This window comes from Palaemon carinicauda, chromosome 11, assembly GCF_036898095.1.
Source record: "Palaemon carinicauda isolate YSFRI2023 chromosome 11, ASM3689809v2, whole genome shotgun sequence".
NCBI classification, from domain to species: Eukaryota; Metazoa; Arthropoda; class Malacostraca; order Decapoda; family Palaemonidae; genus Palaemon; species Palaemon carinicauda.
The window spans coordinates 71,993,181-72,011,264 of NC_090735.1; the positions used below are offsets into that span (position 1 = coordinate 71,993,181).

The 18,084-nt window shown below is 47.9% G+C and overlaps 1 protein-coding gene across 1 annotated transcript in view; it reads right to left on the reverse strand.

The window, feature by feature from the left end:
* The window catches only part of LOC137650067 (CBP80/20-dependent translation initiation factor-like), a 167,294-nt gene that overhangs the window by 125,991 nt on the left and 23,219 nt on the right, over positions 1–18,084 (reverse strand). The window contains exon 3 of the mRNA XM_068383122.1: positions 9,397–9,526. Coding sequence (XP_068239223.1) covers positions 9,397–9,526 — 130 coding nt within the window. The remainder of the gene's footprint in view (positions 1–9,396; positions 9,527–18,084) is intronic.

The following is an 18,084-nucleotide window of genomic DNA, read 5'->3' on the forward strand; positions in this document are numbered from 1 at the left end:
GGGTGGGATTTTCAGGTTTTTTGTTGTTTTGTTGGGGTACCTGCTTGAGAATTATAAGAAAGTATCATACGTTGGGAAGGAAATTTGCATTCTCCACTATCGGCACAATGAGAGTATATTTCCCCGATGGTCCACTCCATACCCTACCCGAAGGATAGCATCAAAACAGATATAGAGGCACAGGTGTAAGCTAAACCCGCCTGTTAGGACTGAGACCAAAGTAATATGGAATCATCCTCCCCATATCTGTAATGATGGGCTTCCGGCCAAAAGCCAAGAGTCCCACCTCAAGGATTGGATCCCCCTGGATTCCGATGACCCAACCCTTGAGAGTAGTTCCGCCAAAAAGGTCCAAACCATCTTTGGGATGGCTGAGATCATCCAATACTCTCATATATAGCTTTGAATGCGAATACCTCCCAACCGTGATCCCTTCTCCCATTCATCTAAGCAGGCAGTAATAACGAATGTGGAAATATCCACGCCATTTAAATAAAATAGAAAAAAATAAATAAATAAATAAATGAACAAATAAAATAAATAAATAAATATATATATATATACATACACACACATACATATACATATATATATATATATATACATACACATACATATATATATATACATATATACACATACAAATACACGCATACACCTACATATATATATAACTAAGAAAAATAATAATCATAGAGATAGGACAGCAAGATGAAAGAAAGGAAATTTGATAAAATTAGGAGAAGGTCGAAGTAATATTAAGCAGAAGAAAAAGATGAAAGAGAGAAATTTAGATTCGAACTGGGGGAGCAATTTCCCGAAGTTCGAGAGCCCTCTAGCCCGTCACCAAGATTCAGCACGGGAATGAAATGCCGTGCTGAAGCTCAATGACTTCATCAAGGCATTCTCTCATTAAGAGGGTAGAATTTAACGAGGGTGTATTACCCCCGCGCTAGTTAGCGGGGGGGTAGGGGAGTGGTAGCTAGCTACCCCTCCTCCCCCTCACACACACGTGAATACTCACTTTCACTTAGAGGTAGGACTTGTCTTGGGGGACAGGGCTGGCGGGCAAATATGTGTAAATAGCTAAGGTTTGTATGGTTAGGAAAAATACAAATTATCTTCGAATTTGTCATTTGTTCCGTAACCGAAATACAAACCACGCTATTTACAAAGGGTGACTTATCCCTTAGGAAGGGTGGAAAGTCCCCAGCCATACTGGCTTTGGCTTTACCCGGGGACTCAGAATCCGAGTGAGTCGCACTCGAGAAAAGGAGTCCCTGCACCTCACAAGTTCCTTGCTCCGCAAGGAACCATGTGGCCTACGTAAGCTTGTGTGTGAAGGAAGAAGTGTGACCCGTCTTAGGCAGTTGACCTGGAGTTCCAGAAGGAACTCTGGGTTAGGACGTTCCCAATACCACCTCGTCAGGGTATGGGGGACGCGACAGTATTGACTCAATACTCGGAACACAAGGAAGCATGGTTTACCTGCAGAGGTTCGAGGTCAGCTATGCAGAGACCAGGATGCTGCTTCCCCGAGGAGGGGATGATGAAGAAAGAAGTGAGGGCCAGACATACTTCTTTCGTTCATGCAGACTAAAACCTGATAACAATGCCCTCAACCTTCTGCTACCTGTCCAAAAAGGAGCCTGAGGTTAGACCAGCTGTTGTGTAGCCACCACAGAGCGATAGAAAACGTATCGAGACTCCTGTGGGTCACGCCCTGCAGGAAGCGGGCTGCGAAGGTCATCAGACGCTTCCAGACTCCAGCTTGTAGCACCTGCGTCACAGAGTAGTATTACTCGAAGGCGAGGGACGTTGCGATGTATCCAACATCGTGCTGTAGGGCGACGTGACGGGGGAGGGTCTGAAGACAGGTCGAGATGAATGTCCTCGAGTCCGAGCTGAAGAGGTATACTGGTGACTCTCCCCCCAAGTCCTCCTTGTGTTCCCAAATCGGCTGCAACTGAGGCCAAACTGCAGCTGTTCCCAGCGCTAACCTCTCGATTCCTTACTGGCAAGAAAGAGAAGGTCTTGGGACATCACACACAGAATGGAGACTCGAAATCTTGAATGAATCGGACCGAAGGGTCGGGACCCTCAGATTCTGAGTCTAGCCAACAACTCAGGAGCGAGCCTGAATGTTGCCTTCCCCTCTTCCTTAAAAAGGGGGGAGTAGTAAGAGACCAAGAAGATTGCTTACACACTGGCCGTGGCCAGAGTGAGCAGAAGACCCAAGGCGGAATACAATCCGAGGCCTGTCGTAAAAGGGTCTTGAGAAGATCTCTTAAGGGACTAAAAAGTCCGAGCCATGCTCCAAGTTGGAGGTCTTCCTCCGACTAGGGCAGGGACGATCGTAGCTTCGCATGAGCGAGGATAGATCCAGCGGGTAGGAAAAAGTTATTCCTTTAAGCCTGAAGGTCAGGGAAAGGCTGAGCGACAGGCTTCATTGCCGAGAGCGGAAAGGAGTTTCCTCCCGCCGAAAGGCAATAAGACCGTTATTGCTGGAGAAGAGGCCTCACGGGAAGAGGTATATCTCCCACGGCACCCACCACCTTAGACTCTTCACTTTGCCTGGGAGACCCCTGTGGATGACTATCGCAGATGACGCGACCTCCATACCGCGACTGTAGCGGGTTGTCTCTTCTAGAGGAGGAAGCGTAGTGTCTCCAGGCATGAAGCCGAAGCGACGCCCCGGTTCGGGAGAGATGTCGCAGTGTGGTTGCTTGAGTAGTCTGCGCCGTGGGAGAAGCTCTCCCGGGAGTTCCGTCAGGGGAAGCAGAGGGTCCAGAAACCGTTCTGCGCATAGTCCCAGTGGAGCTCTCCCATTGAAAGGTTGACAGACAACCTGGTTTTGTTGAGACCCATTGTCCGCAGACAAAAAGGAGGGAAGACGCAGGCGTCGAAGTTGTCCCACCATCACCGGAATGCATCTTGCCAGAGTCTCGGGGTCTGAGACTGGGGGGAAGACTAGTGGAAGCTTGAGGTTCCAAGGTGTCGCGATCAGGTCCCCCAGACCAGCACTTGCTGGTTACCCAAGGTCAAAGACCCCTAGGTACACTCTCTCTATGAGGCTCTGCTCGGATAGTCTGAGAGAAACATTCCCCTGCCTGGAATGAGAGAGCCGATGGTGGAATTGAGAGAATCTCAATCATCCCGGTATCTCTACTGCAAGATGTGAAGGTGTGAAAATGCGTCCCCTGCTGGTTAGAATGAAGTTGACGCGCAACGGGGCGACTTGGCAGGAGCTGTAGGATCTGAAGAGGGGCCAGACTAAGGCCCTTAAGCCTGCCTGAATGATGGAGAGGTATCCTTCAGGTCTTGACCATAGGCCTGGACCGGAACATGCCCCCCCCCCCTTTCCTTTGACGAGTCCGAGAACCGCATCAAGAATGTAGGGAAAAGACAAGAATATCCACTACCATCAAGAGGCTCCATAGGTCAACACCCATTGCAGGTTTAATAGTTCCGCTGGTCCCATAGGGCCAGGGAGTCCGGTTAAACATTGCCTGAAGCCACCGGAACTTGGATCGCCCCACATGGAACTTATCCTGAGGCGACCGTTCGTACTATAGACGGGTCAATGAGGAAAGAAGAACTAGGAAACGTTCCAAGGTAGGGCTGAAAGCTCTGCTTGACTGAGAACAGGTACTGCGACTCTCCTCAGTCTTGCCACAGTCAACTGAAAGGAAGGCTCGGAGGATGCGGTAACAGAATCTGGCGTCCCCAGGTGGTCACCCATCCAAGTACCGACGTTGCTTAACCTCGCTGGACGGACGAGAAGCGGGGTTTCCAATGTGGTAAGGCGGTTGACTCAATATCATGGCCAGATACTCCAGATGTTGAGGCAGAGGAAGAGAAGGCTCCAAGCAAAATACCATGAGCCCACACTCATGGTCAGCATCCGGAAGCTTGTCCCGGCGCTGAAGAAGGTCGAAACCCGAGCCTACCGGAGTTGACCAGCCCTCCAAACAGCAGAGGAGGCGGAAGCCTGCACCTGAGCGGCCAAGAGGAAGGCAGGGAGAGTTCTCTGGGGAAACAAACCTGCTATGCCACGGCAGGATAGCCACACTGCATCATAAGCAGGAATACTTGCAGTCTAGGCTGAATTCGACGAGCACCCTGGAAGATGGATGGAATGGAAACTGAAAGTACCCGTCCTTCCGATCCAGGGTTAAAGGAGTCCTGTCGCCTCGTTACCAGTCTGATCGATTCTGCTGGTCTACGCTGGCCGAAGTTTATTCGACAAACTTGATCAGGGCTGAGAGGTCGACTATGGACATCCCCTCTCAGATCCTTCCTTACAAGAAAGGATCGACTGAGGGGGCCGGTGGTGAAGCCGTCGATGATCCTAAGGAAGACCTTCGCCTAAGGTATGGATCATTCTGCCCAACCGGGCAACTCTGCTGACGCTATGGCATAGAGGTTCAGAGACACTGAATTCGCTGACAGAGAAGGCAGGCGCAATATCCTTGGCTACTCACAAAGATTGTGCGGGAATGGGCATCGGGAAGCTGTCATTCGGATGAGTAACCTTAAGCATCCTCCCAGCGAAAAAACCTGCAATCCTAGAGTTCGTGAACTCCTTTTAGGACTATGCCCCCCCGGGGGAGTCTCCCGTGCCATCTGTTCCTGACAGGAGGAAACTGCAATTGGACACCTTGTCCCAGTTGTCGTAGCCGATAACTTAGGCCGACGTGGTTGAAAGAAAGGGCACTGGAGCCCTGCAGAGTCTGGAAGAAAGCGCCTTGGAGGAGTGAAACCGGAAGTCGATTTACTCCACACAGCAGCTGTCTAAGTCTCTGTCCTTGGGCACAGACAAAACTCTTCTCAAGGATGGAAGGGTGTCTGAGGTCGTCGACCTCCACAGATGAGACACCCGAAGGAAGCCTTCAGTCAGCGCGTCCAGATGGTACAACATCGAGCTTGTCCGCAAGTAGATACTTAACGACGAAAGGCCAAGGTGTCTGAGCTCGAGAGGAGGAAAGTACCCTTGATCTTCCTGTAGCTTCCTTGAACCAAACCTCGGGCCGTAATCGAAGAGGGAAGGAACCTGGTAAGCTCCCAGAGGAAGAGGTAAGCAGTCACCCCTTGTCCGATGGAGCAATCTTGAACGGAAAGCACCCCCCCCCCCCCCCCGCCAAAAATCCTTCCAGGGCGGGAGAAGGAGAGAGTACTCGTGCAGGAGAGGGGACCCTCGAGACCGACCTCCTGGGAACCAACTTTGCCCTGGGGGAAGTCACCACGAAGTCCACTCCTCTCTTTCTCTTCAGCGTAGGAGAGACAGCCGCTGGTTTGTTACCCTGGCCGGCGAGTGCTGGTTTCATAACCCTCATTAACGCCCGTGCCAGCGGACCAAACCAGGTCTGCTGCTCCAAGGACACGGAGTCCGAAATCCTCGCTAAGGTGAAAGGGATCGGGCGATCCTTTTGGAGTGGACCCGACGGTACCTGCCTGAAAAGAAGGTGGGGAAGAATGCTGTACTGTCCTGTCTTCATCCTGCACTACCAACCTGTGCTTGGATGGAGGTGATCCCGAGTGCCGTCTAGGAGCACGCATCCTTGCTGCTACCACCGGCTGTGGAATTCGCCGCGAAATATGGTCGCGCGAGGGCGAATGGTCGCGAGGGCGAATGGTCGCGCGGGCGCGCGCGCGAGCGGTCGCGCGGGCGAGCGGTCGTGCGCGCGGGCGAACGGTCGCGCGCGGGCGAGCGGTCGCGCGCGCAGGCGAGCGGTCGCGCGGGCGCGCAGGCGAGTGGGCGTGAGGGTGGGCAGGTAAATGAACACGTGTCCGAGGCGACGAACGCAAGCGATGGCGTGACGGCGAGGGATCGTGCTGCCGCGTAGGTGAAGAAGATCGCTGGCAATAATGACCGCGTGATGGTAAGCGATGGCGAGCAGCATGTGTAGGTGAATGATCGCGTGATAGGGTGCGATGGTGATCAGCATCCGCAAGAGGGCGAGCGTTCAGGGTTGTGCGATGAGGAGCAGCATGCGTAAGCGGGCAATCGTGCAGGGTTGTGCGATGGCGAGCAGCATGCGCAGGTGAATGATCGCGTGAAAGGGTGCGATGGTGATCAGCATCCACAGGAGGGCGATCGTTCAGGGTTGTGCGATGAGGAGCAGCATGCGTAAGCGGGCGATCGTGCAGGGTTGTGCGATGGCGAGCAGCATGCGCAGGTGAAAGATCGCGTGAAAGGGTGCGATGGTGATCAGCATCCGCAGGAGGGCGATCGTTCAGGGTTGTGTGATGAGGAGCAGCATCCGCAGGAGGGCGATCGTTCAGGGTTGTGCGATGAGGAGCAGCATGCGTAAGCGGGCGATCGTGCAGGGTTGTGCGATGAGGAGCAGCATGCGTAAGCGGGCGATCGTGCAGGGTTGTGCGATGGCGAGCAGCATGCGCAGGTGAATGATCGCGTGAAAGGGTGCGATGGTGATCAGCATCCGCAGGAGGGCGATCGTTCAGGGTTGTGCGATGAGGAGCAGCATGCGTAAGCGGGCGATCGTGCAGGGTTGTGCGATGAGGAGCAGCATGCCTAAGCGGGCGATCGTGCAGGGTTGTGCGATGGCGAGCAGCATGCGCAGGTGAATGATCGCGTGAAAGGGTGCGATGGTGATCAGCATCCGCAGGAGGGCGATCGTTCAGGGTTGTGCGATGAGGAGCAGCATGCGTAAGCGGGCGATCGTGCAGGGTTGTGCGATGAGGAGCAGCATGCCTAAGCGGGCGATCATGCAGGGTCGCGCGATGGCGATCAGCATCCGCAGTTGAGGGTCGCGCGATGGCGATCAGCATCCGCAGTTGAGGGTCGCGCGATGGCGATCAGCATCCGCAGTTGAGGGTCTCGCGATGGCGATCAGCATCCGCAGTTGAGGGTCGCGCGATGGCGATCAGCATCCGCAGTTGAGGGTCGCGCGATGGCGATCAGCATGCGCAGGTGAGCTAGTAGCTGGCGAACCATGTTCCTTCAGAAGTGTTGGAGAACGTTGGCCTGCTAGTTGTAACACACGTGGGCGAGCTGATGATCGCTGGCGAGCTGATGATCGCTGGCGAGCTGATGATCGCTGGCGAGCTGATGATCGCTGACGAGCTGATGATCGCTGGCGAGCTGATGATCGCTGACGAGCTGATGATCGCTGACGAGCTGATGATCGCTGACGAGCTGATGATCGCTGACGAGCAGAAGGCTACGCGTGGAAGCCTGCGCAAAGAAGAAGAGTCCTTGACCCCGACCTGAACCGAAGTTCTAGATCGCGAGGGCGAACGTGGGCGCACAGGGCACGTAACAGGAACCGCAGGGAAGATCATCTTGAAAGCGCTGACGAACAGGAGAGCGCTGATGAGCAGAAGGGCGCGCAGGGAAACCCTGACACGCAAGGGAAGAACCCCCGTGGGGGCAACCCTTTGCCCCGAAGGGATCGTTGTCCGCCGGGAGACTGATGTCCGTCGGAAGACCGTTGTCCGTCGGGCAGACCGTTGTCCGTCGGGAAGACCGTTGCCCGTCGGAAGACGAGATCAGACTGCTGTCCATCTGCACCAAGGTGGAAGATCGAGAAAAAAGGAGTTGTAGGCTGCAAACGGAGATCCAAAAGGGCGCCTCAAGCACCCTTAAAGGGAGATGAGAGGCCCTTACGACGAGGCGGACGGAGGGCCTTACGGCGAGGGAGGCCAACAGCAACAGCAACAGAAGAAACCTCCGAAGAGGAGTCTCTATGAGTGTACTCTCTCGCGAACGAAAGAGAAACACTTCATGGAAGAGACTGGTCAGCTAGTGACCTAAAAGGAGCAATCCTCCGAAGAGGAGCTCCTGCAGTTGCCCAGCCCCTTGAGCGAAACTGCAGGTGCGACCGCTCAGCACCAAGAGCATAGTTGTACAAAAAAAAGGCAAGAGAAGAACCCCCCAAAAGGGGAAAAACTCAAGCCTGGACAGGAAAAAACTTCCCTCGGAAGGAAAGTTATCCGCCCAAGGAGGCAAGCCTCCTGACTGTTCTAAAATGAACTGGAGAGCTGTCCGTCGACACGGGAGTACTACCAGTAGAAGGAGACACGCCCCTGACGAAAATACAAGGGGGGAGGCAGCAACAGCCGAATCCCCAGGACTCAACCAGACAGCTCACACCGTTGCTATATTACAGAAACGAACTAGATCGGTAACTGTAAAAAAATAAAACAAATAATATTAGTACACATTCATTCCCACGGGAAGGCTCCGAAGAGGAATCCCGAGGGAAAGGAACAAGAATTACACAACAGGCACGTGCCCTCACAACCACTTACACTCGCGGAAGGAGAGCTGTAACCAAAACAGAATTATAACAATTATAATTATGTAACTATGTAATTATGTAATTTAAAAATGAATGAACACTAAAGAAAGAACGAAAACCCCGAAAGGAATCGTTCTACAAGCTGAAAAAACAAAAAAAAAACAACTACAATTTGATTCATAACTAACTGATACAAACGTACGACGTAGCAACCCCCCACACGGAAAGGAAGCTAGGCTACAAGGGCGTAGTAACACGTAGTAAAAGGGTGAACGACCTCAAGAGAGAGAGAGAGAGAAAGACATAAGTCAAACTCGATCGCCACCCATAAAATACGCCATGGTGGCCTAACTGCCGAGGCCTCCACGTAGATATCGTACACTACACACACACATCTGAAAAGGAAACTTACTTATTTCTATACTCAAATATATATACAAACATGAAAACATGTTTACATATATATTGAGTAAAAGAAAAGTAAGCGATTAAGTAAAGACAAAACAGACAATGGCTGCCAAGCGAGGACCAAGACAGAGACGTCTGTCACAGTCCGAGCCAAAAGTTAAAGTGAGTATTCACGTGTGTGTGAGGGGGAGGAGGGGTAGCTAGCTACCACTCCCCTACCCCCCCCCCCCCCGCTAACTAGCGCGGGGGTAATACACCCTCGTTAAATTCTAATGGCTCGCCATTTCAGCTACACTAAAAGTAATAACCCTTTGTAAATAGCGTGGTTTGTATTTCGGTTACGGAACAATTAACAATTGATAATAAAAATAATAATAATAATAATAAATGTCAATAAACCGAGCTCCAAGAGTAAGGGTAATATGAACATCATACTAAATGTATGGGCAAACTTGCATACTATGTCTAATGATTCCACTACCAAAATAAATTTTTATACTGTACAGACTGAAGATATACATTCAGTGACACCCACTTACAAGAAATTTGGATGATGGATTTAGGTGTATAAATATAGAGCAAGTCAGCAGCTTTTAGGAAGACTCGCTATCTTTCCTTTTTCTATAGTCCAAGTCCATAACACTATTGCCCTTTAGAAATCAACTTGGCAAAATAAACTATTGGATTTATACATATGAAAAAAAAAAAAAAAAATTGTACTTACTGCATATCATCAATAATCTTAACAGCACTCTTTAGTTCAACAGCTACTTTTGAAATCTGGATATCATCTGGAGACTTTATGCTAATAATGTTATCGATTAGAATAACTAGACCAGTGTTTGTGTCATCAGCTGGAAAGAAAAAACAAAAACACGATAGTAATATACCATAAAATTAAATCTTAAAAATACTTTAGCATCAGTTGTACTGTAAAACCTAGTTCTGAAGAAAAAATACAGTAATGCCTCACAACACAAAATTAATTGGTTCCGTAGTGGCCTTCGTACCACGATTCTTTTTGTGTTGTGAGTCGCCTTTTACATGTAAATAGCCTAATTCATTCCAGGTCCTACATAAACACAACATCAAATGATTATAAGAAAGCTAAACTACCCTAAACAATAAAATACAATACTGTAAAATCATTTGGATAATTAAATAATAACTGATAGTAACCAGTAAAATAATTTATAACTAGAGCAAAACAGTAAAAATACAGTAACAAATATGTGGACCCTTACCTCTGGAGTGAGGCAATGTCCGAGAGCAAAGTAGTGGGGTGGTAGGAGGAGGTTGACAAACGAGAGAAAACGTTAACAAGTGACAAAAACAAACACTTAACTTTAGGAAGCACATTAATAAATAGCAGGAAATATTAACCCAACTTTACTGTAAACTTATAATTAAATTTCTTTTATTTGCCTTTTTCTGAATTTGTATTTTTTTTTTTTTTACTTTACATTTTGTATTTTCTAAATTTAATTACGTACTTTCTTCATCACTGCCACTTTTCATTCTAGTAATGGTGCAGTGGTGAGTTACTGAGGGTGATTTCTGGGGAATCTTGGAAATGGGACCAGTACTTATCCCGAGCAATTCTCAGCAACAACCATTCCCACCACACTGAGATTGGCTGTACTCTAGCTGAGAACATACTGAAATGTGCTCAGGATGTTAATAGTATGCCATTGCTGTCAGCAGAAACGAGAGACCCATGGGCTGAAGGATATCCTCGGTACAAACTGTTTAAGGAGGATCCTCTGGTTCTTAAGAAGGTGCACCATTTGGGACACTTTCTGTCGAACACACTCACCCCTAGGTTTAAGGGGGTATTCCTTGTTACTAAGGTACAAAAGAATAAGGTCACCTATGAGCTGCAGAGACTGCCTGATCGTGAACTGGTAAAAGCTCACCATATTCAGTTAATGGCCTGGCTTGAACCTCCAGTCTATCTTAGGAGGTAATTTCTCTGGTATACAAAGGGTCCTGAACCTGTAAGACTCTGAATGGTCCAGGACTTGCGGATAATAGTTCAACTTCCTCTGAAGTCTGTGAGAGTTCTGGTTCTAGTAGTGATGGTGACTCATATGGGGCGACTGCAATAGTCGCATCATACCTTTTGTCTCGGGATTGTAACAAGTCCTGATGACAAAGGAAAAATCACCATCCTACAAGAACTATTACTCAACCTAAGCCCATCCTTAAACCAGCTAGGACTTATGACAGGAAAAGAGCACTGGATGCTTGGTTATGTCCTTGGTTATATCCCCCGGAAAATGTTGATGAAACTCCTGTATTAAAGCCTGGATCATTTCGAGATCATGTGGTCCTCCCATTGTGGGAGAACAGTTCCACTGAAATGTGTGAAACATCAATTTTGCCTCTTCCTTCCTTGAACATCAGCAACACCCTTGGGACCCATGGGTATAGACTTACAGCTTGAATAAAGCAACACAAAAACTAAAGTATGAAATCAAAATCACCACCATAAATTCAATCTAAAAGATGGCGAATGCTGAAATGAAATGGTCGAGTGACACTGGCAGAGGCAGACCAATAAAAGAGCAAGACGATGGTGGCGAGTTTAAGGTTGAACAACCATGCGGTGCGCAAATTTTAAAATTTTTGGCAGCTGTGCAAATTTAGTTCCATATCCTGATCCTCGAGTGTTTTTACACGAGGTGAAAAAAATCTTTGTATGTCATTTAATAAAATTAATTTTTCATATACCGGAACTTTCGTACCTAATGATTTCACTAAGGGATTTTAGTCTCAAAAATTTATTACCTTTCTGGTCTTATAAGTAAATCAGCAAACTAGGAATACAGAAGGTCCTCAACATGCAAACATTCAGAGATACAAACACAAATCCAACTGAAATCAAATCTCAGATACTGTATCAGAAGTTCATATACTGTATTAAGGTAAAGAAATACTATAATAAAGCAATATCATATAATTTAATACAGTAAGCAAAACAACATTTGCAATCTCCTTATACTGTATTGTATTTATTTTATGAGAAACGTGACTATTTGTTGACTTTTGTAGCTGGAAACCGAAAAGAGAGCAAGTCTGAAGTCCCCTAGTAAGAGAGACTACTGAGGGGTCGAGAGTCAGGGTCGAGTGGGGTTTGTTCTCGATCTTGTAGTACAGTACTTCCTTTGGAGTATGAAAGGAAGTGGGAGAGATCTTGATGAGGAAACTGCCTTCAAGGAACTATAAGTTCCTGCTATCTGAGAGAGAGCTTTCCTCCTCGCTGCTGTCAGTCCCTTTGACCATAGCAATATTGCACTGGTCTTGGGGGTCTTTGGGTCCCAAACTGTTGGTCCAGAACCATGTCCTTACCTTCCTGGGAGGTAGTACCAGGATTGGACAGCTTGTCTCTGTCCTCATACAAGCCAGGACCTCCCAGAAAGCATGTTCCGACTCCTTACGCACCTGTTCAGAGAGAAAATTTGGACTCGCTACCCTTGAGAGGTATTCTTCGTCCATATCCAAGCCATAATCTACCTCCAATCTCTCATCCATAGGAGTCTGGTGTAGGTCAAAGTCAACAGCTATGTCGCGAGAGGGACCCACCTCGGGATCTTCTATCCATCTCCGGTCTACGAGATTCCCTTGTCCTGGCGTTCTTCTGCATAGTCTTTGAGTCCTTAAAATCCCTCCGCAGAGGAAAATGCTCTTTCCTCAGCACTCAGTCTGGTTCAAGAAGACTGCTGTGCTTTGGAGAAGAGTTTTACTACCTAGGGCAGATTTCCTCCTAGGATCAAGACCACTATGGAGGATGAACCCAACTCCGAACTCTCCAAAGGAATCCTTGGGGTAGCCTTGACCTGGACCAGTCGAGGCTGCGGCAGTGGAAAAGTCACACCCAAGAACTATTGCAGGCTGGTTACCAGAGTATCGAACCAAGAAGGAAGCTTGCCTCATCTCAAGAAGTCTGGGGTTTCCGCAGAGTCTTTTTTTTCATGGGCAAAGAGGTCGATCGGATGAAATTGGAACATTGGCAAACTTATTTTTGGATTCCCTAAACCCTTCAGGGAAGGGAATCGACCTACCGCTAAAAGTAGCTTCTGCAGGAGGCGGCGGCAAATGTCTTGGGTCTGCAATCACTCGTGATTCCGGAACCTCAACTCATGAAATGCTCACGGGAACAGCCAATTCACACGTGAAATGGCAAGATTCCCGCGTCAATGGGTGCGATTCTCACGTTAAAGGGCGTGATTCACGAGTAGAAGCGCCTAAGGGCTCCTATGGCGCTGGAGAACCACTCACACTAGCTAGAGGTGAAGATGAGGGCCTCGGTACTTGGCCAACCCGAAGCGGAGAGTGTCTCACCACAATGGAACACATTGGAGAGCATCTCGAAGGCAATCGCTTAGCTAAAGCGCCCCAGGTAGCAAAGGGATCTGGGGGTAGATTAACAAGATGCCTTTCTGAGAATTGTTCATCAGGAAGTCCTTATCCGTTTGAAGGTCGTTGAGGAGAGGTTCAAGTAGTAGAGCACCCCGCAAATGTTGAGCGCGAGCGCCTACCTTTTCCTCGTGAGGAGGAACACCTAGATCTTGATGGTGAAAGCACAGTTCGCAATCGAGAACGTTCTGTTCGTGATTGTGAACGTTGTCCCTGTAATCGTGAACATCTAGAACGTTTCGAGTGCCTTGGTCACGATCGTTAGCGTCGCCCTCATGATCGTGAACGTCGCCCTCATGATCGTGAACGTCGCCCTCGTGATCGCGATCGTTGACCGCGTGATCGTGATCACGATCGTTGACCGCGTGATCGTGATCGCGATCGTTGACCGCGTGATCGTGATTGCGATCGTTGACCGTGTGATCGTGAGCGCTGCCCTTGTAAACGTTGCCCTCATGATCGTGAACGTCGCCCTCCCGATCGTGAACGTCGCCCTCCCGATCGTGAACGTCGCCCTCCTGATCGTGAACGTCGCCCTCCCGATCGTGAACGTCGCCCTCCCGATCGTGAACGTCGCCCTCGTGATCGTGAACGTCGCCCTCGTGATCACAATCATTGACCATGTGACCGTGAGCATCGCCCTCGTGACCGTGAGTACAGCCCTCGTGATCAAGATGGTCAGAGCACCAGCCACCCGTTGAGATACTACCACTAGAGTTATGGGGTCCTTTGACTGACTAAACAGTTCTACATTAGATCCTTATTTCTGGTTACGGTTTATTTTCCCTTTGCCTACACATACACCGAATAGTCTGGCCTATTCTTTACACATTCTCCTGTCCTCATACACCTGACAACACTGAGATTACCAAACAATTTTTTTTACCCAAGGGTTTAACTACTACACTAATTGATCAGAGGTCACTTTTCTCTTGGTAAGGATAGAAGAGACTCTTTAGCTATAGTAAGCAGCTTTTCTAGGAGAAGGACACTCCAAAATAAAACCATTTTTCTCTTAGTCTTAGGTAGTGCCATGACCTCTGTACCATGGTTTTCCACTGTCTTGGGTTAGAGTTCTCTTGCTTGAGGGTACACTCAGGCACACAATTCTATGTTAATTCTCTTCCTCCAGTTTTGTTAAATTTTCTATAGTTTATATAGAAAATATTTGTTTCAATGTTGCTTTTCTTAGAATATTTAATTTTTCCTTGTTTCCTTTCCTCACTGGGCTATTTTTCCCATTGGAGTCCTTGGACTATTAGCATCCTGCTTTCCCAACTAGGGTTGTAGCTTAGTGAAAAAAAAAAAATTAAATTAAATTAAAAAAAATAAAATAAAATAAAAAAATAAAATACAAATACAAATATTAAATAAATAATAAATAACAAATAAATAAAAATAATAATAATAATGATGATAATTAATAATAATAATAATAATAACAATAATATTAATAATAATAATAATAATAATAATAAATAAAAAATAAATAATAATAATAGTGGTCTTTAGCTAGAGATTGTGACCTTTCAGCTCGGGAGTCAAAACGCATTCTAGATAAAGAGCGCCGAGACAATGATAACATGCAGTTTCGTGAGCGTAAACCTCTAAAGTTAAAATGCCTTCGAGAGGAAGAGCGCCGAGATCATAATGATCTGTGACCTCCTATATAATCTTCGGATCGTCGAGAATGACGTCTTGAAGTAGATCGCCCTGAAGGACGAGGAGATGGACAGTCTCGTCCTTGCGATTGGCTAGCAGATGGAACGCTGACAGCTTGAAGATCATCTGTGCCTGCAGCAGGCAGGAGGTTAGCACGCAAGCTGGAACCATTTCTGTGGGGAGAAACGAGGGACTAAAGGTTAGGAGACGACAATGTCCCAGGATGGCAAGAGGGCTATTGGTCGGCAGGAGGTCGTTGGAGGGGTGAACAAGAGCAACAACCTTGTCCATGCGTGTTACGAAAGATGAACCTCACAAACGTCCAGGGCAAAGGATGCAGAAGCCTCTGGCGAAGGGTCCTTCCTAGCACCACGCTGAAGGAATTGCAGCAGCGCCTCCTTCGAAGGGGGAGCAAAAACACCAAACACGGCCAGGGCTGCAACACATCTGCATGGGAAAATAGCTCCCCGGCAGCTAAAGGAGAGGATGCTCCACTAGGCGAAGCAACAATCCCCCCCCCCCCCCCCCCGAGTACCACGAGGTTGCCAGAGAGTTATACGGTCTGCGCTCCTACTCTATCTCCCCCAAGAGAAAGGCTAGCAAGGAGTTTCAGGTAGAGATTTAAGGGTGCACGAAGAAGAAGCTTGCAGTCTTTTAGCCCCAACGGAAGCCCCTGGGGAAGAAAGATCATGCTTGGCCTTCTTCCTGCATCACACAAATTTCTCCTACTGGGAGGCAAGCCACTCCCTACACTCATCACAGGGTGAACCCTGCTCACAACGATGCCCCCTACAGGTTGGAAACACAAACTGAGGGTAAAGTCTCAATCAACGACATGAAAGTGCCATAATGGGCACCCTAGTGACCAGGACAGGTTCGCATAGGACCGTCCAAGAAGAAGAGCAGTCACACCTGAAAAATAAAAAGCAATAAGCATAAGCAATGTCCAATGGCTAAACCTTACAGAGAAGAGAGAGGAGAAATTCACTCTCTACAAGCCAGAAGAAAAAGGCAACGTAGTTCACCCATGTGCGAGTAGATATAGGTGGCTAGGTAACCCCCAGGCACCCTCTACCAAGCCACTACAGTGGTAGGTAGGATTGCCACCTCCCACTTATAGGCTAATGGCTACCTTCCAGCTTCACCGAAAGTATATCTACTTAAATAATATGATATTTTGATTATAAAATAAATTTTTGAATATACTTACCCGGTGAATATATAATAGCTGACGTCTCGGACGGCTCGACAGAAACACAAAAACTCGCGAGCGATCGCCATGAAGGTTGCGGGTGTGCCCACCAGCGCCGACTATCGGTCAGATACCGCATATACATGTAAACAGCTCCAGTTCTTCTCATTCCGCTGGGTCTCTATCGGGGAGGAAGGGAGGGCCTTTAATTTATATATTCACCGGGTAAGTATAATCAAAAATTTATTTTATAATCAAAATATCATCTTTAAATATCAAACTTAGCCGGTGAATATATAATAGCTGATTCACACCCATGGTGGTGGGTAGAGACCAGTATTAATACAATAAAGGCGTATATGCTTAGAGTTTTTGACAGTTATATCATAACAAAACCCAAATAAATATAGGTACCTGGTAAGGAAGCTGACTCTGACGATTACTCTGCCTTGTTAGTCCGCTTTCCTCACGAAGCCCAGCCATCCTCTCAGGATGCTGAAAGACTCCCAGGAGCTGTTATATCCAGGGCGGCAACCCATACAACAGGACCTCATCAAAACCCTTAATCTGGGCGCTCTCAAGAAATGATATTTGACCACCCGCCAAATCAAAAAGGATGCGAAAAGCTTCTTAGCCTGCTGTACAACCCAAAACAAGATTACTGTAAAAACATTTCAAGAGAAAGATTAAAAGGATATTGGAATTAAGGGAATGTAGTGGTAGAACCCTCACCCACTACTGCACTTGCTGCAACGAATGGACCCAGTGTGTAGCAGTCCTCATAAAGAGTCTGGACATCTTTTAAGTAAAATGAAGCGAATACCGACTTGCTTCTCCAAAAGGTCGCGTCCATAATACTTCGCAGAGATCTGTTTTGCTTAAAGGCCACGGAAGTTGCTATACAGTAGCTCTTACTTCGTGCGTCTTGACCTTAAGCAAGCAACGATCTTTTTCACTCAAGTGAGAATGAGCCTCTCGGATTAAAAATCTAATAAAATACGATAAAGCATTTTTAGACATAGGCAATGATGGCTTTTTAACTGAGCACCACAAGGTCTCAGATCCACCTCGTAAGGATTTGGTACGAGCTAAATAAAACTTAAGAGCTCTAACTGGACACAGTACTCTTTCAAGCTCGTTGCCTACGATCTCTGACAGGCAAGGTATATCAAACGACTTAGGCCAAGGACGAGAAGGCAGTTCATTTTTGGCCAAGAAACCAAACTGAAGTGAACATGTGGCTTTATCTGTAGAAAAGCCGATGTTCCTAATGAAGGCATGGATCTCACTGACCCTTTTAGCCGAAGCCAAGCACACTAAGAAAAGCGTCTTGAGGGCGAGATCCTTCAGGGAGGCTGAATGTAATGGCTCAAACCTGTCGGACATTAGGAACCTTAGGACCACGTCTAAGTTCCACCCAGGAGTTGCCATACGACGCTCCTTAGAGGTCTCGAAGGACTTAAGGAGATCTTGGAGATCTTTATTATTGGAAAGATCTAAGCCTCTATGTCTGAATACAGAAGCCAACATGCGCCTGTAGCCCTTAATAGTGGGCGCTGAGAGAGAGCGAACATTTCTCAGATGTAGGAGAAAGTCTGCAATTTGGGCTACAGAGGTACTGGAAGAGGAAATGGATGATGACTTGCACCAGTCTCTAAAGACTTCCCACTTCGACTGGTATACCTTGATGGTAGAAGCTCTCCTAGCTCTCGCAATCGCTCTGGCTGCCTCCTTCGAAAAACCTCGAGCTCTTGAGAGTCTTTCGATAGTCTGAAGGCAGTCAGACGAAGCGCGGGGAGGCTTTGATGAAGATCCCTTACGTGGGGCTGCCGTAAGAGATCCATCCTTAGAGGAAGACTCCTTGGAACGTCTACCAGCCATTGAAGTACCTCTGTGAACCACTCTCTCGCGGGCCAGAGGGGAGCAACCAACGTCAACCTTGTCCCTTCGTGAGAGGCGAACTTCTGCAGTACCTTGTTGATGATCTTGAACGGTGGGAATGCGTATGCGTCCAGGTGAGACCAGTCCAGTAGAAACGCATCTATGTGGGTCGCCTCTGGATCTGGGACTGGAGAGCAATAGGTCGGGAGCCTTTTGGTCAACGAGGTGGCAAAGAGGTCTATGGAGGGTTGACCCCAA